This window comes from Haliotis rufescens, unplaced genomic scaffold (assembly GCF_023055435.1).
Source record: "Haliotis rufescens isolate VD_foot unplaced genomic scaffold, xgHalRufe1.0.p SCAF_17, whole genome shotgun sequence".
NCBI lineage: Eukaryota > Metazoa > Mollusca > Gastropoda > Lepetellida > Haliotidae > Haliotis > Haliotis rufescens.
Genome location: NW_025963857.1, coordinates 16,786,929 through 16,814,160, shown reverse-complemented (window position 1 = coordinate 16,814,160; position 27,232 = coordinate 16,786,929). Strand labels below are relative to the sequence as shown.

The 27,232-nt window shown below is 38.7% G+C and overlaps 2 protein-coding genes across 4 annotated transcripts in view; one reads left to right on the top strand and one right to left on the bottom strand.

The window, feature by feature from the left end:
• The window catches only part of LOC124137951 (importin-4-like), a 40,510-nt gene extending 32,724 nt beyond the window's left edge, over window positions 1–7,786 (top strand). For both annotated transcript variants that reach the window (XM_046504411.2, XM_046504409.2), the window contains one exon: window positions 507–7,786. In XM_046504411.2, the coding sequence (XP_046360367.2) occupies window positions 507–655 (149 nt within the window). In that variant the 3' untranslated portion in view covers window positions 656–7,786. The remainder of the gene's footprint in view (window positions 1–506) is intronic.
• A 5,972-nt stretch (window positions 7,787–13,758) lies between these two features.
• On the bottom strand, window positions 13,759–27,083 carry LOC124137952 (F-box/LRR-repeat protein 2-like). 2 transcript variants are annotated; one of them, XM_046504413.2, is made up of 2 exons: window positions 26,942–27,083; window positions 13,759–19,981 (listed from the first exon to the last, which is right to left on the bottom strand). In XM_046504413.2, exons 1-2 carry the CDS (start codon window positions 26,963–26,965, stop codon window positions 18,083–18,085), a joined length of 1,923 nt encoding a protein of 640 aa, XP_046360369.1. In that variant the 5' UTR covers window positions 26,966–27,083; the 3' UTR covers window positions 13,759–18,082. The 2 variants fall into 2 exon arrangements, with proteins under 2 accessions (XP_046360369.1, XP_046360370.1); XM_046504414.2 differs by lacking the exon at window positions 26,942–27,083 and adding an exon at window positions 23,335–23,431.
• Window positions 27,084–27,232: the final 149 nt, after the last annotated feature.

Here is a 27,232-nt window from a genome sequence, read left to right as displayed (position 1 = left end):
ATCAAAGAATACATTTAAGGTAAGGATTGTTACTTTTTACTTCGTGTGCGATTGTGATCGATACTTATATTGAGAAGTTAAAAATCGTGATTCACTGCTGCATCAGTGAATCGTCCCACTACTATTGTTTACAGGCTGCCGTGATATAGGTGGAGTGAGTTGTGTTTAACACCGCTTTTAACAGTATTCCAGTTATATCGCTGCGTGTCAGCTTAATGTGGGGGGAAAGCCCGAAGTGATGCAGGTCTCAGACATTTACCACTTCGGTGAAACCCACGAGCACAGGTATGGTGCTGACAAACCTGGAAACATATTCGGGGCGAACTGGGATTCGAACCCACAATCATAAGTTTCTGGTGTGCCCAAGGGACGCAACTCTGCACAGCGAATCACGGCGCCTTAGACGACTGGGCCAGCTGTAGCCCGTGCCCCCTATATAGGTGGAACATTGCTGACTGTGGCGTACAACATTCACCCACTCACTAACTCGTCTCTTTCATCCCCAGACATCCAGCAACTGTTGGTACAGTTTGTCCAGACCGTGGCTTCAGCCTACCCTGCTGTATTCACTGAGGTCAAGACCAGTGTTGGACCAGAGCAAGCCAACAAACTTGACATGTGTGTTGCCATGGTAGCAGGATCACCAACAGGATGAAAGCCATCTTGTTTCAAAACTTTTATTCCCGCTCAAGCCTTGTGCCTATGCAGTTCCTATTTTAGTCTTGGAAAACATTCATAACTTGTCTATGATACGGCTAGCATCTGAAATATTGTTGAACAGCCGCTGTGGTTGTTGGGAGAGAGTTGTGTGGTGCTTCAAGCTGCTTGTAATATCCGGCCAGTTTTTGTTATGGCCTTGTAAGCATGTTGAAATATCAACCTTTGCCGTGACGTCAAGTGATAATGAATTGTTATTACCTTGTGAAAGTCAGTGATGATGTTCGTGAAACCATGACAATCTTCTAGTCAAGATCACTGTATTAAGTTGAAAATGATATATTAACGGTATTTTTTCTTTCCGCTTAACATTTAGTAATTTGGTAGAAACCATTTTGTGTTACATCATGGAGAAAAGTTATGTTTTAAGTTCTTGTAGATATATATGTGACCTAAAATTGCTGAGTGTCTGTGATAAGAAGTCTCAGACACTGTATAACGTGACAATCTGTTGTGAACCAAACCATGGGAACACCTGAGGTAGCAGTGTATATGGTTGTTTTTACCTGTGGCTATTTTTCGGTTTAGTTTATGAGACATTGACAATAGGAAATAAAATTAAAATTGTAATCATCACTCTGGTGATGTTTTATTGCAAATTTCATATTTTCATCGACCAATTATTTTTGTTCTGTTCGTTCACCTGAGAGATGGTAGTGTTTGCCTGCGCACAACACACCAAATAGCAATTTTTCCAAAACTTGTACCCATGACTGTGGGGTGCGCATTATTCTCAAGTGTCCCTGACATTTCACAACTAGATTAACAAAATATTGAAGTTTCTTTATATTTGGCTAAAGCTTGAACATTATGACAGCAGCAATGCATGATTTGTAGCGTGTCTGTGTTACTGAACATAATCCAAAACCACGTCTATTTGACATATCTGTACGAGCCTAACCCATGGTTTCCATACAGTGACAACTATAATCTGATCAAGTAGAGGCTTTGATCTGTATGCAGTTGGTTATGCATGTTCATCCGGCTATATTAAGAAGATATGTTGGTGAAAAGTTAAACTGAAAACACTTGAAGACCAAATACAACACGGATGTTTTTGTTTGCTTATCAAACATCAGAGAATTAACTTTTCTTCTGCTTTTAGACCAGGGCCCACTTGCACAAAGTGATCTTAGCTCCTATACATTCATATAGGCTTACGATAGTCTTAGCGCTAAGATCGTTTTGTGAAGGTGGGCCCAGAAGTGCAAATTCTGAACTTGCCAGCTCACTTTTCATCCAATTGAATGAGAAGCAGTGTGTTGCTTTACCATGTTTACAGAAAAACAGTTGGAGTCTTAGGGAGCACTCCAAAAGTTCAATGTTGGATCAATATTTGAGTTTAGGGAGGGGGTGGGGAGGGGAGATGGGTAAACAGGTTCTCCATCCGACAAAATCTCAGGCTTGTTACAGTTGATACATTTTCACACTAAATATCAGCTAGAATAGTTATCTTTGAAAGGGATCAGCTACTCCGCTAAGGTAAATGAGTTCAGTGGCCTGTATATGTTAACTCAAAAGCTCTACCGGGGTGTTCGCATAGGCTTGTGGTTAAAGCGATCGCTTGTCTAGACGAAGACCCGGGTTTGATTCCAGACATGGGTACAATGTGTGAAGCCTGTTTCTGGTCCAGTCGTGATATTGCTGGATATTGCTAAAAGCAGCATAAACTATTCTCAATCACTCACTCAAAAGCTCTACCGCACCCACATTTATAAGAATATTGAGCATTAGGGGTCACTTGGCACATGCTGTTAGGAGTTCTTGGTAACACATCTGGTCTTTGGGGATGTCATTAAGTTCACAATTGGGGATCTTGAAACCTATTTCCCATACTCTTAACTTTCCTATTGGTCCTTTAATGGTAACAAATAGAAGATACATGGTTGTACATGATTCCGGATATTGGGACCGGGAAATATTCCAATCTATCCATTCCATGATCTGTTGATTGTGTTTTGTCCTGTTCAGTATTCAGGTGTCCGGGACCCTGTCTGACTGGTTCTGTGCTGATGTTCCGTATCCACCCAGGCAACAGAAGTCAAGTAGAAATCTGGGTTATCATACAACCAACATGGTGCTTAAATATCAAAAAATAATTTCAAAAGGTCAACAATTTGATCAATCAAACAGTCAATACTGTCAAACAATTAGACAGTACAGTATTCACAGTGTAACTGACTGTTATAATTAACAGAGGCTCATATGACTGTCCTGCATTAGAACCAGTCACAACTTTAGACTGGTTTTATTGGCAGCTCGGGATCGGATGGTCAGGCTCGCTGACTTGGTTCATGCATATCATTGATCCCAATTGCGTGGATCTATGCTCATGATATTAATCACTGGATTGTCTGGTCCAGACTAGATTATTTACAGACCGCCGTCATATAGCTGGAATATTGCTGAGTGCGGTGTTAAACAGCAAACAAACCAAAATCATTATCAGCTGCCTGTCTTCTGTGAAGTAGACTAGGCAACTGTCTGTATGCAGCTAATGTTGGAACCAGTCGTCTGGGCAACTGTCTGTATGCAGCTAATGTTGGAACCAGTCGTCTGGGCAACTGTCTGTATGCAGCTAATGTTGGAACCAGTCGTCTGGGCAACTGTCTGTATGCAGCTAATGTTGGAACCAGTCGTCTGGGTAACTGTCTGTATGTAAAGCGGGTACTAGTAGACAGGGTAACTGTATGTAACTGATGCTGTACTGGTTTTGTGCAAAATGTTGAATATATTTGTTCTCTACTGACTGCAGTATTAAACCCTATAATCATATACTCAACTTTAGATTCGGATAATGACATACGGAAGCTAATTGGCCAATAACTTACAAATTAATCAATCAAAATATCCCTATCAATATCAGTAATGTGTAAGACTTTCTTAATACACCCTCTTCATCTTTTTGCTTATTTCTAGAACTAGTCCTGCTAGTAGCATCGTGACTTACATTTTGGCGTTCCTTTAGAATTCAGCACCACAAACTTCACAAACATATCACAATTACTATCTTCCCGAGGCAAGGGAGTTAAATGACTGTAAAAGTCTGGTTTCCACCCTTACCTAACTAGGCTGGAATTTCCACCAGTGGCTATTATGAGTTATGTCCCTTCTGTGTCTCTCCTATTGACCAATCAGATTCCACCTCTCATATCACTTGCATTTGCTTCAAACAAAATGGTGGTGCCTAGTCAAGGCGATCTGATCAGTAATACAAATCGTTTTTGTAATATAAAGGATCTTTCTTTGCAAAGTGCATCCAGTCACGTGAGTGCCTTGATTAAAAACATTTGGAAAATATCTGTTGATGCCAAGCTGGCATTACACATGCATGGCAGTTTATGAACCAGATGTCAATTTCATAACGCAGTTTCCATTGGTCTATGCATAGACTCTTTAGTCCAGCCAAAATATGACTCCATAATTGCAGCCTAGTTTGGTGGAAACTGGATTTTTATAGCCAGTTAACTCTCTTGCCTTGGGATGATGCACAATTACCCTATAATGTAACTTTTGAAATGTTGCCAGATATAGTGGCGAAACAATGCCCTGTGAAATCAGGCTAGCAACAGTCTCGTATGAGATCTTTTCAGTAATGTATCATTTCTACACGCCATGTCATTGAATAAGAGAGTCCAACAGATTCCCTCAAAATCTGGTTACTTTTCTCACTGGCGTGCGACCTATGGCAAAGAATGTCCTAATGGGCAGTTGTGGTACTGAATTGTAAAGCTGCTCCAAAATATTAAATCAACAACGTATGTATGCTCTTAAGCTTGCCAAGGGTAGTAGATTTTAGGGAGATGTTGGGAGCATGACCAGGTTCCCTGTAGTGGGTGTTGGTTTGTTCAGATTGTTGTTTGGTGATTGTTGAAATGCTGTACAGTTAGACAATTTGATTAATGTAAATGTTCTTATTCAGTTTTCTTTGAAATCTTGCAAAATCATTAGTTGTAGGTTGTTAAAGTGTTCACCATGTTTATTTGCAGTGTTTTTAAGTCAATTTGCCCTCCTGACTGACATTTTGATGGATGTTTGACAGAAAATAGTTCCGGGCCCGACAACAACTAATTTAAAGATGCCTGAACTATTTTCATCAAGACATCCATGCTATGTTAACAATTTCAGATTAATATGAAAGAAATGAATTTTACCAGGAACTATATTCATTGTATGAAATTTCCTCTGTTGGCAGAGATGTCTGCTTATCATGTTTATGGACAAATAGATCATGATAATTGATACTGTTAGTGATGAGAATTGCATTGATGACCAAGGGACTGACCATTGTATGTTGAAGGGGATGGTGCTGAAGGCTGTAGTTCTTTACACATGTATTTGTCGACGGAGACACAATTTGTTTTTTATTCCTAAGGCTAAACAAAATAATAGTCTTGGTTTTCAGACACTGCCCACACCATCATAATGTCTGCCACATGTTTCATATGAATTCCATTTTCAAAAAAAAATCAAAATATCCTAATCCTTAAAAACAATGTGATCCAATATAGCATGCAGTTACTTCCTAGTTTAAACCAAAAAAAACACGGCCCGCCCACACTATTTTTCAAAAGTCGATGCCGGAGAACTAATTCTTTTCTTTTTTTTTAAGCCTACAAGATATGTTTTCATCTGTTGTTTATTTTCGTGCAGAAATGGAACACATTTACTTTTCACCAGTTTCTGACTGCCATTCCCCTTGAAGATAAGTCGTCAGTCCTTCAGAATGTTGAACTGTACTTCTCTGCATGTACTTAAGAGTATGTCATTGATTATGATATAGCGCTGAGACATTATTTCGTGATGATAAATTGGGAAAAAAAGAACCTTGTCAAAATGTAATGAACAACAACCAAATTTTCAGAGTTATTCATTGCTGTTTTCTGGCATTGTTGTTGTTTTGTATTTTATGAGAATGTTACCATGGTTACAGTGCAATATTTTCTTTTTCACATTGGATTTCTCCATTTCGACTTTGCCATGAATGTGAATTAATTGCCTTTAAAGTGTTCAGAACTTTTTCTTGAATGTTGTAAACTATCTGTAGCATGAAAGACGACCAGTCATTCCCTTTGATGACACGACAAGGCTTCATAATATTACAATTGTCAACTTTCCGTGTGTCATATCACAACCTTTCTATAGAAATGGGGGGACATTCGTCTTTTGCGCCACAATTCGTTGTAGGGAGTTGTGTCCCTTAAACCTATGATCGTGGGTTTGAATCCCGCGAATCCCCAATTGTTTCCTGGTTTGCCAGCACCATTCCTGTGGGTTTCAGTGGTAAACATCTGAGACACAATTTGCTGTGCAGGATTAAGTGAGAAGAGGTTCAAATCCTGGATTCTCTCCGATTGTGGACTTTGGATTAGCGCTGAAACATGTTGATTTAACAGAAATACTGTTCAAAATGGTGTTGAGCCCATGAGGCGCACTCATTCACACAAGAATGAATAAATAGTTAACATTTCATTGGCTATCCAAGCAAGTATTTTTGCATTTATTTTTTGATAGAGAGAAAAAACATAGGCCACACCTAGCTGTTTTCTGTTTAGTGATTGGCTGATAACAGAATGGGCAGTTTTTTTCCCTGTTGCATTATTCCGCTAAACAAAGTCACCGATTTTGTAGTGTTGCCTACAGGGTTTTTTTCTGTTGCAGATTTACACAGTATGCCAATCTCAATGAAATCAGACCTTCATTCTTGCTACTGCTATCAGATCTGATTAATGAGATTGCACACCGTTTTTAACATTGATACCTGCATAAACGTAAAAATATCGATGTCAATATTTCTTTTAAAAATAGTTCTTTCTAGTTTGTAAGTATTGATAACTAGGTTGTTACATGGACGCCGAACATGAACTTTCAGCGGGTAAAACTCTGTACCGCTGATAGTAGCTCACTCACAGTGCCTGGGCTTGTGGGCAGCATGTTGGGCAGAAACCATACTCACTCACTCACTCACAGACTACACATGGCCCCAATGGCAGAAGAGGTCACTATGAAGTATTATCTCTCCTGATACAGCTATGTGACAGTCTCTGGCCCAGTTTCCACAAAGTGCAACTATTGTAGCTCTTAAACCGTAGCAGACCATAGATCCGGGGTGGAATAGGTCTTCAGCAACCCATGCTTGCCGTAAAAGGCGACTATGCTTGTTGTAAGAGGCGACATGGTTGATACATGTCATCGTATCCCAATTGCATGGATCGATGCTCATGATGTCAATCACTGTATTATCTGGTCCAGACTCGATTATTTACTTCTGAATATTGCTGAGTGTGACGTTAAACAACAAACAAACAAAGAAAACAAACTTAAACTGTAGCACAGACTGGCAATAGTCATTGTGCTAATATTGCTGTGCAGCCCTTTAGTGTGTGGTTAACAGACATCCTGTACACACCTGTACGGGCAGAAACCATACTCACTCACTCACTCACAGACTACACATGGCCCCAATGGCAGAAGAGGTCACTATGAAGTATTATCTCTCCTGATACAGCTATGTGACAGTCTCTGGCCCAGTTTCCACAAAGTGCAACTATTGTAGCTCTTAAACCATAGCAGACCATAGATCCGGGGTGGAATAGGTCTTCAGCAACCCATGCTTGCCGTAAAAGGCGACTATGCTTGTTGTAAGAGGCGACTTGGTTGATACATGTCATCGTATCCCAATTGCATGGATCGATGCTCATGATGTCAATCACTGTATTATCTGGTCCAGACTCGATTATTTACTTCTGAATATTGCTGAATGTGACGTTAAACAACAACAAACAAACAAACAAACAAAACAAACTTAAACTGTAGCACAGACTGGCAATAGTCATTGTGCTAATATTGCTGTGCAGCCCTTTAGTGTGTGGTTAACAGACATCCTGTACACACCTGTACGTGCACATCCTTGTATGATGCATGCTGAACCTGTGTAGGTGCATGATACTTGGAAAGAAACGTGAGAGATTATTACGGCTTAGTTGTCCTGTTTTCATGCTAGAGTTTGTTACATCCAAAGAGAAAGTTCTGAAAACTATTTTCAGTCAATAAATTGTGATGAAGCTGAGGAATTTGTTCTTTTCTGTTTTTGTTATTTGTCAGCTGTGAAATCTGTTGACTCCCGAACACACATGATCGTACATCACCACACGGTGTGTGTGTGAGGTGTGGGGGTGGGGGTGGGGGTGGGTGGTATAGTCATCTGGTCTGTCTGTCCGACCGTCCATACATAATTCATTTCCGGAGAATAACTAGAAAACCTTGAAAGATTTTTCATCCAAACTTGGTACATGTATTAAACAGGGGCTGAAGTGGTGCCTTTTGCTATTTAGGAATTTTGAAAGTTGTAATTTTTTCCTGTTTCAATGGCAACAAGTTTGACGTCAACAGACTGTATGTCTAAAACTAAAAAGTGTTTGTTCATGACACTTTGCCTACACATAGACCAGGTTGTCAAATAGTGCCTTTTGCTATTTATTGATTTTTATAATTTTTATTTTAGATTATCCTTGGCAACAAGTTTGACACTGTTCATATTGGTGCATAGCTGACATAGAAATACAAAGTTCAGAATCCCAATTCCATGGTATTGTTTTGATAGCTCAATGACTACTCTTGTATACGAACAAACAGATTGGACTTAAAGTAACAGTCAGATTATTTATTCTTTTGAATTTGTGGGTGCTGGTGGGATTTGTCATCTTCTGATGTCTGTAAATAATCAAGTCTGGCCAGATAATCCAGTGATCGACATCATGAGCACCGATCTACGCAAATCGGATACGATAACATGCATCAGCCGTGTCATGGCCTGACCACCTGATCAAGTTGGTGGTCACTTATGGCAAGCATGGGTTGCTGAAGATCAATTCTAATTCGGATCTTCACAGGTTGTAAAATATTAATAAACAAGCATGAAATACTCATATCCCATATATGACATGTCCAGTTGTGTGCAATGCATTAGCTCCTGTGAACTATGTTCACTGGGCCTTTTTGTAAATGGCCTAATTGCAGCACTAACAAGTCCAACTTGTTGCAATGGAAACGTAAAAAATAAAAATTTATAAAATTCCTAAATAGCAAAAGGCACCAGTTCAGTATGTGTCTGGTAAACATGCAAAGTTTTGTAAGAAATTATTTAACGGTTTTTGAGTTACACTCCGGAAACGAACAGCACCCTTATAGAACATAAATCCAACTTGTTGCCATGGAAACGTAAAAAATAAAAAATTATAAAATTCCTAAATAGCAAAAGGCACCAGTTCAGCATGAGTCTGATAGACATGCAAAGTTTCTGAGAGAAATATTTAACGGTTTCTGAGTTATGCTCCGGAAACGATTTCGGGACGCACACACACACGGACGGAACCCATTCCTATATCCCCCGCCAACTTCGTTTGGGCGGGGGATAATTACTTGAAATTTCTGTGCAGGATGTTTAAAGCTGAACTAGACCAGGGCTATCAGTGCAAGGTTATGCCTACATGTGAACACAAGTATCTTCACTACATGGGTCGAGGAAAGAGTCGGTCTGCCAGGCTGTTCAGCTGCGTCACTGATGATAACAGCTAATATGGCCGTGTCTTGTCCACGTGATGCTGGGCAATACACACTAAGGAACTTTGTTTTCCTTATCACAAATGTTGTGTTTGAGTGCATGACATGGTTATTCTTTTATCTTTCGAGTTTTTTGAAACCTTTGAAAAACATTTGTTCTTCAGATAGGTCCATATTCTAGGACATAAATATCCTAGATATTCTGTTAAAAGTTATATTTATCCTTAGGACATCCAGGGGTTGTTTCGTGTTTCGTTAATTCGTGTTGTTTCGGAAGTACTCAGATGAATCTCTTGAAATAGGTCAAATAACCATTTTCTAGTATGCAGCCACTGGTAATACCCTAAGGAACTCAATAATGTACTTGGAACTTGGGGGAAACGTTCTGTGCACACTTCAGCCAGCTTAAATGTATGTGTGTGGACTTCTTTCTTTTTTATTATTATTCTTTGTCCAACGCCGCACTCAGCAATATTCCAGTTATATGACAGTGGTCTGTAAATAATCAAATCTAGACCAAACAATCCAGTGATTGACATGAGCATCAATCCACGCAATTGGGATACGATGACATGCATCAACCAAGTCAGTGAGCCTGACCACCCGATCCCGTTAGTTGCCCCTTACCACAAGCATAGGCACCATTTACGCCAAGCATGGATTGCTGAAGACCTATCCTAACCGAGATCTTCCATTATATGTACCTGTAATTGGTAACCATAACCTAGTGAGGTGTTCTGCGGGTATGGCTACATGACACAGTCTACATGTACCAGGAGCCTTCTAGTCATTAATGTTGTCAGCCAACTGAATCCCAAGGGCAAACAGGAGGTAATCACGCACAAGACCAATTACCTTCAATAAGTTAGTCCTAGCTTCCCCCAGGACAGAATAACGATTGATGTTGAAGACTTTCCCTTCACTTCCAAGTCCACTTCATTTACATAATCAATTGTGTAATCATGCTGGCTGGAGTGAATGAGTGACCCATCACCATTTTAATAAATACTTAAATTATGTAAAGTGCCTAATCATGTTAATAAGAGGGAAAAAACAACTCATTGTCACTTTTGGTGAAACCACCAAGTACGAGTGTGGCACTGACAAACCTTAGATCATTAATGGGGTGAATATGGGATCTTTACCCACTATCAGCTGATCCTGACACACCCAGGGGACACAACTGTCCATAGAAACTTGTGGCACCTTAGCCCACATCTTATTTGTTATAAAAATAAATGTCATCGTTTGATGTCTGGTTCCATGTCAGTGTTGAATATCTGTATTTACAGACTGACTGCTGTGCACAGCACGCAGGTCACAAATCAGTTAAGTTAAGCAATGTTGGCCATGAAGAGTATTTGGATGGGTCTTCGAGTTCGGCAGCTTGAATCCTGATAGTTTCTAGGGCGTCAATCCTGCCCAACACTGAAGCACATTAACACATTGGTGTCTCCTTAGGCAAGTGACTTTGTTCAAAATATGCCTCTGTTGACTCAGCAGTGAATGGGTACCCGCCCGGCGGGATGAGATGGTATTGTGACTCGTAATATTGTGGCGTTGATGGGCAGTATGGGTTGCAAACTCCTCAGGGAGTAGATAAATAAAAAAAATTTTAGTGCACGCTGATTCATTGGCCGGGGTAATGATGGTGTTAGCGTTTTGAGCATGCTTCGACAGATGGACAATAGTGCATTAAACATACCGTATTCGACGTAATAAGCGCCCAGGGCGCTCTCAAAATAAGAAATAGGGGGCTCTTATTAGAATGGTATTTTTGTGGAAAAAACAGTTGAAAGATAAATTTTGTGGTTTATGCTGACAGCCTGAAATATACTAGCCACATAAAGAAACTGTGCACGGAGAAAATATATTCTGGATTGAAATACAACACAGCAAGATCAAAATGATGCAGACGCCGTAGCAGCTGAATGATCGGACCATAAGAATATGTCAACGGGACCTGAACAACATCTGTTACGATGACGTCAGAAGATCAAAATGGAGTAGGGGGTCAAACGACAAAGTCACAAAGTCAATAACGGGTATGACCACCCTGTGCGTGAATCACAGCAGTGCATTGGCGACGCATGGAGTCCACCAAATGGGCATGGAAGGCCTGGGGAATGGCCTGCCATATCCTCCTCAAATCCTGTGCCAAGTCAGGGACGTTATCTGGAGGATGTGGAAGACGACGCAGACGGCGCTCCATTTCATCCAACACATGCTCTATTGGGGAGTGATCTGGAGAATTTGCAGGCCATGGCAGTAACATGACATTGTTATGGTGGAGGAAATCCATTGCGACCCTAGCCGTGTGAGGACGAGCATTGTCCTGTTGAAATGTCAATCCCGGGCCATGACGTTGCAGGAAAGGAATGACCACAGGCCTCAGAATCTGATCTCTGTAGCCAACACCGGTGAGATTGCCCTGAACAACCACCAAAGGGGTTCGGTGCCGTGCTGTTATCCAACCCCAAATCATCACAGAGCCACCTCCAAAACGATTCCTCTCCATAATACAGTTGCGTGCATAACGTTCTCCCAAACGCCGGTAGACACGTTGGCGCCCGTCACTGTGGGAAATGTTGAACCTCGATTCATCTGTAAAGACAACATTTCTCCACCATATTCGAGGTTGGCGAACATGATTTCGACACCATCTTAGACGGTTGACGCGATGACGGTGTGTCAGGATGGGACGTATGGCAGGGCGTCGTGGTCGAATCCCGTACTGACCTAAACGATTCCTGACAGTGTTGGGATGGATACGGCGCAGTCCATGAATTGTCTGGGACGTTGTTACTGCCGTTTGGAACCTGTGTCGGAGATGTGTAACTCGAATCCATCTGTCCTGTCTTGGCGTCGTTACTCGGGGACGTCCTGAACGTGGGTGGTCGGCAACGTCATTTGTGTTCTGATAACGCCTCACCAATGCCGATATCGTGTTACGATGGCATTGGAAATGTGTTGCCACCTGTTGTTGCCTCATTCCCGCTTGGATCATTCCAATGGCTTCATGACGCTGTGCAGCTGTCAATCTTGGCATGATTTGCTTGTGATATGCTTGTGTCTGCGCCTGAGGAGTTTTGAATTTTTGAATGACCACAGATCATGCTTTCCAAAGTGACAGCGAATTTTGAGTTGCACATGCTGTGTACAGCTGCACAGGATGCACGTGCGGTAACACATTGCACGTCAATAGGCCCCCATCAATGACGTCATATCGCATTGCACGTGCATGAGCGTTTGAATGTCTCCAATAATTGCTGTGTTCAAACCAATATTTCATATGTGGACGGTGTGCCCTTATATCTATATTTTCTCCGTGCACAGTTTCTTTATGTGGCTAGTATATTTTTCCAGAATTTAATTGCCTATAATTAAGGGTGCATATAACACACGAGTGCGTATTATACACAAATAAATAAGTCTTGTGTACATTGCTCAATCAGAAGAGGTGCTAATTGGGATTGTTCACTAGCCAATATATTAACAAATATCGCCGTGGGTGCTTATTACCTCGAATACGGTATCCATTTATTATTATTATTATTATTATTATTATTATTATTATCATCTGGGATTAGAACCCCTGTGCTGGTTCTGGTTTAGAAGAGGTGAATAGAAATATCAATCACTGGTTTGTGTAGTCCAGACAAACACATCTCATTTAGCTGTTAACTTGAAAAAACAACAACAATAAATCAATTGATAATTACATTTATTTCTAACATTTTGATTTGATTTCTTTCTTTAGAATTTTTAAATGTACAATATATTTAAATTACATATTAAATAATGATCTATGCACAATGGCTGTCATAATATAGTAATATAGGGTTCTGTCAAGTCATGATAAAAGTAATAACAAATAATATTACCCGGTGCTTTCCTTTTTCTTTTTCCATGTATTGTATTGTGGTAGTGCTGCAGACGGAAGACATCAATAGGAATAAACATAAATCTTGTAAGGTTACATATCATATTTTATCTGTAAGTATATCATGTATATATACAAGATACTATAACCAGGGTTTTAGAATATGTTTTGAATAAAATTATTTGTAGTATCTGTGTATCTCTACAAATATAAAGAGGAAATGAAACACAAGAATAAATATACTTTGAGTATGCATATGACCTGCAACATCTTCTTCATGAATATGTATCCTCTCTCAGGTAATTAATACCGTTTTCGCTGTTTTTAAGCACCCTGCTCCTGACCAACTTCCACAACAATCATCATGATCATCAATGGAAAGTTCAACATCTATTGAAATGGGGTTTCACAAAAGACCAAAAACTTGAACTCTTCGTAACTCTTGTTTTTTCATGAGATATAAGGAAATAAAGATATATTGCCTTCACAAGGCAATCAATCTCATTAAAATTACATCCTACTGCTCGCTACAAAGATCTGATTTCAATGAGATTGCAATACAATAAGCACCACAATAAGTAAGAATAAGATATATGAATGAACAACTTCTTTATTACTATTAGCGATGTTTCAGTGCAGGTTGTAACACCACATTGACAAGACTTTAGTGTATAAAACCACTATCTCCTTAACAACTGTTATATTTACATAGCATCTTGAACAAAGCCCGACAGATATATACATGTGTACATACAATAAAACAGTTATATACATTTATACTGTGTCACCATCTAAGATGTACCACAGTCAAGGAGGTCGTGGCAATACCGGTAATCTATCTCCGAGACAAAGACTAATACACAGAGAGCAAATCTCATTCCAATAATGTAAATATACCTAATCTAATATAATTTGTAGTAAATTGGATTAATATGAAATTAATATAATTAGAACAACAATTATGCCAATTTAAAGTGTTCAAGTATTTTCTCAAACAAGTTTTCACATTCAAGCACATCAAATCTGACTACCACCATGCCCAGATGTTACTGACTGGATGCTCTTGAGGTCATTGATGGGTTACAGCTGGGGACATCAGTCACGATTTGGAATTTGGAATGTATTTGATTTAAACAAGTTAATCAGAGGTGTCAAATCACAATAACAACCTAAGATTGAAACATTACAAGACACAGTTGATGGTGTGATAGACTACTGGAAAAGTCAGTATCCAAAATGTCTTGTTAACCTTCAACAAATATAAGAACAGAGATTAGTGTGATATTATGAAAGAATAAATGAACGATTTACTGGGATTTTTTTTGACATAGCTTAAGTCTGTTACATCACAACATGTGAGCTTTATGTGAGAGGAAAGGCCAACGTGACAATACCCATAGAACAAATCTGGGTCGACAATCGTAGGATTGAGCTTGTCTGATGGAATTGGAACTCTGCACAACACATTGCACTGGGCAACACAACTGGGCCCCCTAGAACCAACTGACACCATACTTGGATTATGCAGGTAATGACTCCACAACATCAAAACCATCTTCCCGAGTCAAGGGCATTAACTGACTATAAAAGTCCAGTTCCCACCCTTGCCGAACTAGGCTGGTATTCCGGAGTTAAATTTTGGCTGGACTAACGAGTCTGTGCATAGTCCAATCAAAATCGCCAAACAAACTACATGGATTTCAACGTGCAGATTTCGGTCAACTGCAGGATTTGCAAAGCATGTGTACTGTCAACTGGACGTAGACAAATATTTTGAGAATCTTTTCACGTTTTCAATCAAGGTGCTCAAGTGAGACCTGTTTTATTTCAATACAGATTTTGATTATCGATCAGATCGTTTTGATTGGGAGCCGCCATTTTGTTTGAAGTAAATGCAAGTGATATGAGTGATGGAATCTGATTGGTCAATAGGAGGGACATAGAAGGGGCCTAACTCGTAATAGCCACGAAAGACCCTGGAAAATCCAGCGTAGTTCGGCAAGGTCGGGAACTGGACTCTTGTAGATGCATCAAAACATTACATAATAAACATACTGCCACTTTGTTCATATGGGCTAAAAAAGTCATTGATCACAGTGTTTGTTATGTAAAAAAATACATAGAGGGTGACAGGATTCACCGATGCAGTGAAATATTCAACTATATATGCTACACACAGTCTTATCTCTGTACATATTGTTTCCCATTCTGTGAACAAAGAAATGTGATTATGCACATTATGCTAGTGTATTGTCTTAGTTCTACAACAGTAGAAGTGGGACGATTCACCGATGCAGTGAAATATTCAACTATATATGCTACACACAGTCTTATCTCTGTACATATTGTTTCCCATTCTGTGAACAAAGAAATGTGATTATGCACACAATGCTAGTGTATTGTCTTAGTTCTACAACAGTAGAAGTGGGACGATACTCTGATGCATCAGTGGATCACGTTTTTTAATTCTCAATACAAGTATCGATCACAGCCGCACACTAAGTAAAAAGCATCGATTCTTTCCTTGAATGTATTCTTTAATAAATGTTACACCAAACGCTATTTACTGGTGAAAATTTAAATATTTTCAGCCATTGTGCCATACTTGACACTGCCAACTGTAAATCGTTAGTGTGCCAGGTATTTGACCATCTGGCCTATGTAAAAGATGGCCTACACACCACATTTAAGAGCACATGCATGTATTGTGATATGTATCAGATCGCACAGCTGGTGTATCGTCCCAGCCCTACACAACAGCATCACACCACAGAAACTCGATGATAGCGTGTATAACATAATATATGCGTATAGAAAAAGAATCACTCTATGTATATAGAGGGGTGGGATTTTTTTTCTATACGCATATATTATGTTATACACGCTATCATCGAGTTCCTGTGCATCACACAGTGTTGTTATTCTTGGATAAAATAGCACATGAAGATATATTCATCATAATATGCAGCATCTAAAGTTCATGGATTTAGCATGTCAGGTTCCGGTATTCATTCATCATCATCACATCATCACAGTCACCGTCATCATCAGAGTCATGTCATCATTATCTTCCCATCATCATCACATCATCATAGTCATCATCATTGTTATGTCACTATTATCATCCCATCATCATCCCATCATCTCATCATAGTCATCATCAGCTTTGTCATTATTATCATCCCATCATCATATCATATCATCATCGTCATCATCAGTGTCTTGGCATCATTATCGTCCCATCATCATCCCTTCATCATAGTCATTGTCATCATCAGCGTTATGTCATCATAATTGTCCCATCATCTTCACATCAGCAGCAAGGTGTAAACAGTGGTAAAATACAGATATATCACAGTAAATACGGCAAAATAACAAAAAATATTCATGAATAACCATCACATCATGCTTCTCACACGTCATTGTGTATCACAATATGCATCCTACAAACTGTCACTTGGTTCACTGGAAGATTAGATAACCATGAATTAGAATCAGGATCCAGACACTTGATAAAACTCTAGCCAAGCAAAATTTAAGAATTCTATTAATTTAACACGTTCAATGTATTACTTAGGAAAATACACCACATTTCAAGTACTACTTTAACAAATATGAGATAAACGATCCCGTTTCAATAATATTGGAAACAAAACAATTCAAGCACCTGTCATTTAATACATCCTCACAACTTTCTTGAAGACCTGGGTTAGAATAGGTCTTCATCAACCAATGCTAAGAGGCGACTCACAGGATTGGGTGGTCAAGCTTGGCATGTCATCGTAACCTAATTGTGTGGATTGATGCTCATTATATCAATAACAGGACTGTCTGGTCCAGATTCAATTGTTTACTGACGACCATCATTAGCTGGAATATTGCTGAATGCCTCGTAAAACAACAAACAAACAAACAAAACTCATTGATGCCACAGTTGCTGAGGCTACATCACGCAAGCTCACAACTGGATTTCTATTGGTTCCTGATATGCCACACAATACAATGATACTTCCTAAACAGTCCCATATATCACAGTGGTAGTGTGTATGTTGGTGTATATACTGGCATTGTCGCACTGTTTACCATAACTCATATATCAGTTTATTACCCAAAGGGTTAGAAATAACACAAGTTCATAAAAATGGTATCTGCACAAGTGCAAATATCATTTCACGAGCACTAGTGTTTTGTTTACGTTACCCTGACATCATTATTGACACCATTCAAATCATATTGTGTAAGGTCGGAATGACGTCACACTAAACACGACGCCATAGCTGAAGATTGTTGACGTCACTTGACAATTGAGGTTTTCTTTTACAGTGGTCATGATAATTGCATTTTTCAAAAGGGGAGCTCAAAAAGAATAAGTTATAATGTGTAATAAAGAAATTAATACACTTCCATGTGTGTCATACTGATTTTACAAAACCATTAGGAATTCATGTATTACCCTCACACTTGCTCGGGAAATACAATAATTCTGACACTTGTTTTGTAAAATCATGCTCATATAACAATCTATAATATACAGCTACGTTTGATTAATGTCCAATAGCAAATCTTCATCATGTTTGCGACTAGTGTGCCAGGTGACTTGGGTCAATGGCCCTTGAAAACAACAAGTAACCCTTGATTTATTGACAATATGGTTCTGATGCACTAAATAGTTTATCAATGTCCTACTCATAAGTACTAATATCAATCCGAAGCCCTGTGTGACAGAGAAGTGTGTCAGAGATGTTGCATAAACAGCAACACATAAATTAAGAACAGTCAATGCATCACCACTACAATATGCTTTCAGAGTCTCTTGTCATATGAAATATAATCATCCAAAAGCATAAAAACTCTCGCAGCTTAGGAATAAGACAATCATCAGACAATGAACATGCTGCAGTCAGTTCCTGATATCCCCTGCTAGCGTGTGCCAGTGCCTCCCACCAGCCTCTTGTGCACTGTATGCAGGCCTGTCATGCTGACCTCCAGCTTGTCCACAGCCTCGGAGGTCATTCCACTACAGTAGGATACATCAAGATGACGCAGACGCTGACAGTTGGTCTGGACATAGTACAGAGTGTGATTGGTCAGTCTGTCGCAGCTAGACACGTCCAGGTGGGCCAATCGGGGACATTTACTTGTCAGAGCCTCTACAGCTGCATCAGTGATTTTGATGCATTGGTTCAGGTGGACATCCTCCAGGCTTGGATTGTTACGGGCGATGGCGAAAATACTCTCATTGGTCATCCCATGTACCATGCCAAGTGATAAGCTTCTAAGTTCCTTGAATTTTATTGCTTCTTTAAGACCAAAATCTGTGAATTTGGAACACGATGAGAGGTCCAAGGTTCGGAGACCAGACAGGTTGCTGAGGCTGTAGAGATCTCCCCCATTCTTCACCATGGCCTCTAGATCTCCGACTGACATCTTCTTATCCTTCCCACCACTCCCAGATGGTTTCTTGAAAATGTTGGACCCTTGTTCTGAATGTCTGCGAGTGCAGCGGCATTGTCCATTATGGCCATCAAGAACATGGGTCTCATATTTTGAGTCGTCCAGTTCATCAAGTCCCAGCAGTCCTTTGTCTGATAACTCCTTACACCAAGCAAGACGTAAGAATCGTAGATACTTCAGCCTCTTGGCGATTGCGTGGACACTGATGTCGGTGATGTTGAACAGAGAGCCAAGGTCAAGGTGAACCAAACTGGGCACAGCTTTAGTGAGTTCGACAACAAAGTAGTCAGTCAGGGTAGAGCAGCAGCTGAGGTTGAGATGGGTGAGTTTACTCTGTATCCCACTACACAGCCCCTGAATCATTCCCTTGCTGAACAGCTCGTAACACTCTGACAGCTCCAGACTTTCCAGGAGGGGCATGTACTTGAACAGTTTAACAGAATTGTCTGTGATCTGCCTGCATTTGTTGGCCTTCAGTGATCTCAGCTGGGTCAGGTTGGTTGCTATGGCAGCGATGCCACTATCAGTGATTTCAGTGCAAATGCTGATGTCAAGCTTCTGTAGACTCTTCTGTTGGCGACAAAACTGACCAAGGCCAGAGTCGGTGATCTCCCTACAACCAACAAGGATAAGTTCCTCTAAAGCAATGTTTTGACATCTGGCTAACTCGGAGAGGTGGCAATTGGCGATGGTGGTCCGGCTTAGGTTCAGTGATTTGAGTTTCGGCCCTTGTCTGTCAACAAAATCCAGGATTGTGTGAAATGTGAGAACAGCAGAGTTGGTCCCGACCTTAATTCCTGGAGGGTAGTAGGTTCCACTGTTGAAAGTTATCTGAGCATGAGCCAGAGACAGTTCCTCAACATTTTGACACACTGATAGAATTCTATTAAAGCTTACATCAGACAGAAATCTAATTGATGCCAAGCTCAACTTTTTGACATGCTGCAGAGACTCTTTGAGACCCGAAACATCTGACTTGCGGTCCAGGAGATTGCCTGACATAAACAAAGAATTGCAGCTAGTCAGGTCGAGAACTGTCAGATTCTTGCACAGCGCAAGAAGCTTCACGAATGTTCCTTCGGTTATGTTGCAGCCCTTGAGAGACAGGCTCAGCAGGCATTCACTGAGGTATTCAAAGGACTTCACCATCTCATTTATAGAAGCGGTAGAGTTGTCCACGTGGTTCACAACAAGGTGGGTGAGTTTTCTCCTTATTAGGCCATTAGTTACATCACTGGCTAGGGATTTGACCACCACGTCTCTCTGTAGAGCTGGATCCATGGATGCCTCGTACCATGCTGTGTTGACCAGAGCTGCCTCCTTGCGGTCAGACACACTGAGGAAGCTCAGCATGTGGGAGACTACCTGCAGAGAGAAGCAACAGGTTAGTGTATAATGACGTCTTAAGAAAACACCTACTCAGAGTTACATAGGAAGATGACAGGAATATTAAAAATGTTACCCATTAATAGGATACAAGCCTGAGTCAGTTTGTCTTATGTTAAGACAAAACTTTTGAATTCCTAAATCTAGCCAATATATAAATATATATATGTCACAAACTTTTGAATTCCTACATCTAGCCAATATATATATATATATATCACAAATTTTGAATTCCCACATCTAGCCAATATATATATATATGGCACAAACTTTTGAAATCCCACATCTAGCCAATAGATATCACAAACTTTTGAATTCCCACATCTAGCCAATATATATATATGTCACAAACTTTTGAATTCCCACATCTAGCCAATATATATATATGTCACAAACTTTTAAATTCCCACATCTAGCCAATATATATTATATGTCACAAACTTTTGAATTCCCATATCTAGCCAATATATATATGTCACAAACTTTTGAATTCCCATATCTAGCCAATATATATGTCACAAACTTTTGAATTCCCACATCTAGCCAATATATATATGTCACAAACTTTTGAATTCCCATATCTAGCCAATATCATGAATATATATGTCACAAACTTTTGATTTCCTACATCTAGCCAATATATATATATATATATATATATATATATATCACAAATTTTGAATTCCCACATCTAGCCAATATATATATATGTCACAAACTTTTGAAATCCCACATCTAGCCAATAGATATCACAAACTTTTGAATTCCAACATCTAGCCAATATATATATGTCACAAACTTTTGAATTACCATATCTAGCCAATATATATGTCACAAACTTTTGAATTCCCACATCTACCGGTAGCCAATATATATATATATATCACAAACTTTTGAATTCCTACATCTAGCCAGTATATATACAGTAAACTACGTTTGTAACGAACATGCTTATAACAAACTGACGGATATATATAACAAACTTATTTTAAGTCCTGGCCATTTGCTGTATATATATGCTGTATATATGTTTATAGCGAACTACGGTTATAACGAACGAAAATTGGTGGTCCCTTTGAGTTCGTTATAACCGTAGTTTACTGTTTGTCGCAAACTTTTAAGTCCAAAGATATGCAGCATAAAGATTACATCCAAAAAACCCGCAAGTATTGCTTCTGTTTAATGATAAATATTTTCAGAAGTTTTCCATAACACAAATAATATTACATTGACAAATCTAATTCTCTTATTCTGATTTTAAACCAAACGTCATAGATTCCACTAAACAATGAATCATAATATCTCAAAGTGTGAGACAACAGCCTGGCCACTTAATTCGTTGAAGTTTGTTGAAAATATATAAGTGCAAAAGATATTCTGCGACGTGGTCTTATATTGAAGTTGCAAAACTTATTGAACGCCCATCGGATCAATTAATATTTTGTAAACAAAACCCCCTACAAAGGACAATGACTCTCTGTAGCCCAGCTTGGGAGTCATAATGAACCTCAGTTTTAAGAGTCTAGGGCAAACTCTGCGCATATAAATAAGAAAAACAATTCTCAAGAACATGAAAAGAAGAAGAGTCTCACGTTGGTAGATTGAAAATTGTTTTCATGCTTAATCATTAAGCAAAAAGTATGGTCTGAGAGAGCTTAGTAAAGTTCACTAGGCCAGAAGAACAACTACTAGACACAGGCTTCAGCCCAGCGGCAGAGTTGCAGTATGGGATGGTCAGCTTTGCTGACTGTGACAGGTCCAACGCCCCAGATTCAAAACTGACGAGTCATCATTGTGGTCATTGGCCATATGGGCTGTGTTGTAGTTTGTCGGAGATGTTTGTGTATGAGTCAGTGACATGAGTTACACAAATTAACCCCTGGATAATACACTAACGTGTACACATACCACATCATTATTATATGATTACAAAATGCTGGGATTAAATTAGACTTATTTATTTACTTCCTCAGTAGAAAGGCTTGATTTGACCAAAGTGATAGATCTGAACATGATTTTAACAAACGTGGATAAAACATATTTACTTTTATCATGTTTACCTATGGTTATAACAAACTATTTAAAAATACCAACAGTTTTACTTTATATTACACTACTCAACATTTGCTAAGGACCACAACGAACAACTAAGGATACAACGAACTGTTAAAAAATCCCCGATTTATCTCCCATTCATTATCATATAAAATTTACGTACATAACCAACTCCCTACAGCGAACTATCGTATATAGCGATGTAACACATTCTGCAAGGGGAATTAATGGCTATTGTGAATTGGTTTTTCACCTCAAAGACAAGGAAATTGACGTCTCCAGTACCTGTGGTACGTAAGGCTGCTTAAACTCTTTCTACTGAAAAATCTAGTGCTGCAATATTTGTTTATTAGATTGCCAAGCTCATGTTACTATTTACAAAAATATCCAATTGTTTAATCAGTGTTAATACTACTGAGACTGTGAATGAAACGTAGCACAACATTAATACGAAGAGTAGGGGAATCTGTTCTGTTTGTTGTTTAACGATGCACTCAGCAATATTCCAGCTCTATCATGCTCTATGACGGAAGTCTGTAAAGAATCAAGTCTGGACCAGACAACCTAGTGACTGATATCATGAGCATCGATCCATGCAACTGGGATACAATGACATGCATCAATCAAGTCATCAATGAGCAGATCCAGAAGGGAGGGTTCAGACCTCCCCTTTTGAAAACCAAATGTAGTATGTTGTAGACAATGAGTTGCTGAAGACCTAATTTTCATGGCTAATGGAAGAATCTAAAATGGTGGACAATGTTTTGGGAGTGACATACTACAGATTTAATGACAGTTTTTGTAACAGTCCCAGTTTGAGTTGTTAGATTACCATCTTTAACTGTAGACATCTAAACACAATAAACTTATTTATCACACATATCAAAACATGTCGGTAGCAGGATCACTCTGGGTACATGAAAGTCACGTGACATGACACAAGTTAACCTCAGCTCTATCGTACAGCTGTCTTCTATCAATTTTGAATTTGGTTTAATTCTTTTACGTTTTTATATTAAAAAATTTGGGTAAGATAAATCTGTTGTAGAAGGATCACTCTGGGTACATGGAGTCCCTTGTTAGTTTTATACCACTGGTCTCCGTCTCAGGACACATAAAACCCTATGTATCCCTCGTGATGCAGCTGCAACTTATAATATTCCCATGATCACATGTACAAATACTATAATCATAATAATAAATAACAAATATAGTTTTCACCAGACTTACATATTAATTTAGAAAAAGTTACACTCTAAACTATTTGTTTCGCATACCTTTGACATGATAAAAAGTTGGTAGAGACTGCCGTGGACCTGTGGGCTACTGTTAGGGTCTCTCAGTGATCACTGTCACATGTAGATAAGCCAAGGTGGATATTTTTAGAGACACGAGTGATAATATCAACACTGTTCTATCAAGAAATGAAATAGTTCTGTAACTAGGCCAGAGAAGATACCATCATTGAAATGCGTCTTATGATTCTTTATGAGTTCATAATGATTTTGCAAGAATGTAATGATATTTTTCCGAAAGAGATGTGTAGACACAGGAGGGAAAGAAAAGAAGAATAAAAAGAAGTATTTTGAAGTGTTCAACTTCAAGTGAAACAATCTCAAATTCTTAACAAAATGCAAATTTCCATTATCATCACTGTATTTCACTGGAAGTTGGTCAAACTTTCATTTTTCTTTTTGAACGTTCTTCAGATAATCAAATGAAGAAATTTCACAACAAAAAAACCCGTCTCATTTTGAATTACAAGTTCCATATTAAAAAAGCAGACTGTCGCATGTTTCAAACTGAAAGTTACCAAAACAAGCAAATAACTAAATTATCAACATTATTTCCAGGATCCTGTTTCTTTGTATGAACGTTCTATAAAAAACAAACCTCGATCTGTGTTTGCTTTTTCAAGAGCAGTGAACGACAGATTTCCTACATGACATTTTTAAACTACTTTTACACAAGTAACTTGACACAATGCAAGAAGAAATCAAAATGTACAAAAATCGATGTGATTTTGGTTCTTTTTTGTCCACCAGTCTTTGTGCAAGTTTATCACCATTACAAGTATTTTGGCAATAGGATCAAGAAACACTCAATCTGATTGTTGGGCATGTTGGGTAGGGAATTAGCCAATGGCTCTAAGACTTTCATATTCATAATGGTAATGAATTGAATTTTGGGTAGCCTACCTTTCTTGATGTACAAAAACATCAGGGTGAATACCGGTAGTATATTTTTCCAGCAAGAATGCAAGTTGTGTTGTTTATTTACTCAATTTGGTATAAACTCGACCAGTGGGTAGTGGGTCTGGCCTAAGTTTTCTTTAAAACATAACCTTGTCCTCTACTGATAAATATACAAACACTAAACAAGCTAAATATGATTTGACTTCTCTAACTACTAGTGTTACCATGACTACTGGATATCCATCACTTGTTTATGACATAGATATGATAAAAACTTGATTTTCACCATGTTTTTGCACAACTTCAGTGTAGAACTATGATTCCGTTTTCTTCTTAATTATCAAAAATGTTTAAATCATCATAATGCTGAACAGCCTCAGCTGAAATTTTGAGTTGATGTTTGTTACTATATATGCATAAGCGGGTTCAACTTTGCTCAAAGCATAAAAAGTGCAACTTCAATATGGCAGCCAGGTAATGATTAAGCCACCTTTGATTAAAAAAACCCTTAAAACATCTTCTTGCACTGTAAGATCATCATCATGACATCATGATTATCTCCTAAGAAACCACTGGACCAATGAAGATGAAACTTCACCATTAGTTCCCATGCAATGTTTCCACTAAGGGGCTGACCAATTGGCGCAATTTTAGTGAAAAAATAAATTGTACCCCCAAATCCTTGAAAAAAATAATTATAGTATGCTTCGTTGTGTTGGAAAAATAAAAGAAATTGTCTGCCACAAAAATTACATTGTTGCAAAAAATATATTGGCTGACAAAAAGTGAGCAGGACTTACTAATATCCCTGACTTCGACTCCAACATATTTTCTCAGAAAATCAACTTATTGCAATCAAACTTTGCACTGCACCTCCCCCATTGGTATAGAAACTGTACCCACAATTGGAAAAGAATCCATGAATTAAATTTTTCAGTTAAGTTATAGGTTGCACAAATATTTCAGTAATAAAATTCTAAGTAAACAAATGAAAAATAGCTGTATTTTTTCAGAAAACCCAAATATTGAAAACAAACTTTGCACTGCACCTCTCCTGTTGGTATAGAATCCGTACCCCCAATTGGAAATGAATCCATGAAGTAGTTTTAAAGTCATAGGTTGCACAAATGCGGAAGTAATAAATTCTAAGTTCAAAACATGATAAAAATTCAGAAAATATACATATCAAAATTAAACTTTGTTAGTGCACCTCTTCTATGAACTGCCCCCTAAAATTGAAAAGAATCCATGCCGTAGTTTTCTAGTTATAGGTGGCACAAACGATTCATTTAAAAAAAAAAAAAAATAAGTAGGAAAATGAAAAATAACTGTATTTTTGCAGCAAATCCAAACATTGAAATCAAACTTTGCACTGTACCTTTCCTGTTAGAATAGAAAGTGTTCACCATGGCTGAAAAAAATATATCCATTAGTTTTTTAGTCCTTTTAGGTTGGGGGTATAAATATATCTGGTTTTGCAGCTGTAGCTGAAATAATATCTGGTCTCAATACAAAACACCCTGTTGTTTCAGCACTGTTTTCAGTTGTTCAGGGCACTGTGGCATCTACACCCAAAAAGGAGTACCACTGCAGGAATATCTGTGTTTAGTGGGGGTCTAATTGTGTTAAAAAAACCTTCCAAAAACGAGGTGATAAAGACATGAAGCTTAAATGTTTTCGAAAGCTGACACAGAGAAGTATCATATCTATCATGTCTATGTTAAAGAAATTACTTTAAATGTAATTGACCTCTCCCTACCGCAAAGTGATTACCTTACAAGTTACCAAGGCCCTATTATAATCTAGATCACACTTCCATTCACCCTGTGGGGATAGCTATGTCGCCAGCAACCTATCCCGTTCGTAAGAGGCAACCAAACGGATTGAAACGTCAGGCTCGATGACTTGGCTGATTTTGTGCCATCTTACCCTGAGGGGTAATTGCTGGTCATAAGAAGGGACTAAATTCAGAACCCCTGGAGATTCGGGGTTAGAAATGGTCCTGAACATCATATGCTGGTCATAAGAGATGACTTAATAGATCGGGTGGTCGGACTCTGTGACTTGGTTGATGGCGTGTCAGTGTGCCCCAACTCTGTGGACTGTCGCTTATATCAATCACAGGATTCTGTCTGGTCTAGACTCGATTATTTACCGGCCACCATAATATATAGCTTGAGTACTGCTGTTTGTGTCGTTAAAGTGCCTTTAGCATGTTCAGCAAACACATACAGCACATACTTCATCACCTTTCTCCATCACCTGTCTCATGCAATTCAAAATGCTTGATGGCCTTTGTTGCTTATAATCTAGACGATTATGACTGGACATATCTTCAGTTAGATGTTTATTACACAACTGTTCATCAGGCTATATCCTGTTCAAACCATGTGACAAATGAGATGATTTGAAAAATACAAGCATTTGATCTTTTGCAAAGGAAAAGATACGGTGTCAAAATGGTATCTAATTATCTATGATCTAGCTAGAGTGTTGCACAGGAACTCGTTATTGGTCAGTAAAAAAAAACCAAAACTCCCCTGCAAAATTTTTTAAGGGGGTATTTGTTCTTATTTACTGACCAATAACGCCTTCCTGTGGAGTGTTGTCATTCACATCACAAGTTGTCATGTCATTCTCGAAATCAAGGTTACAGACATAATACACACTAGCACCGTTAACTACTCACCTCTGTCGGTAGTTTTGATGCCATATTTTATGCAACGTTGATGAAAGACGCCGTCTACTGGTTATATCCGTGTTGCGTAAACGACCGTGACCCCAAATGACATCACTACGTGAGGCAGCTGACTTGGTGCGGCCATTTTGTTTACAAGAAGTGTCATGTGATTTACCGTTGCATAAGCAAAGATAAATTTGTATAGAAACAGTAAAACTTAATATGATTCTGCGTCAAAGTAAAAAATAATGTTAAATCAGCAATATCATATCATTATTCTCATATGTAGAAAAGTATAAT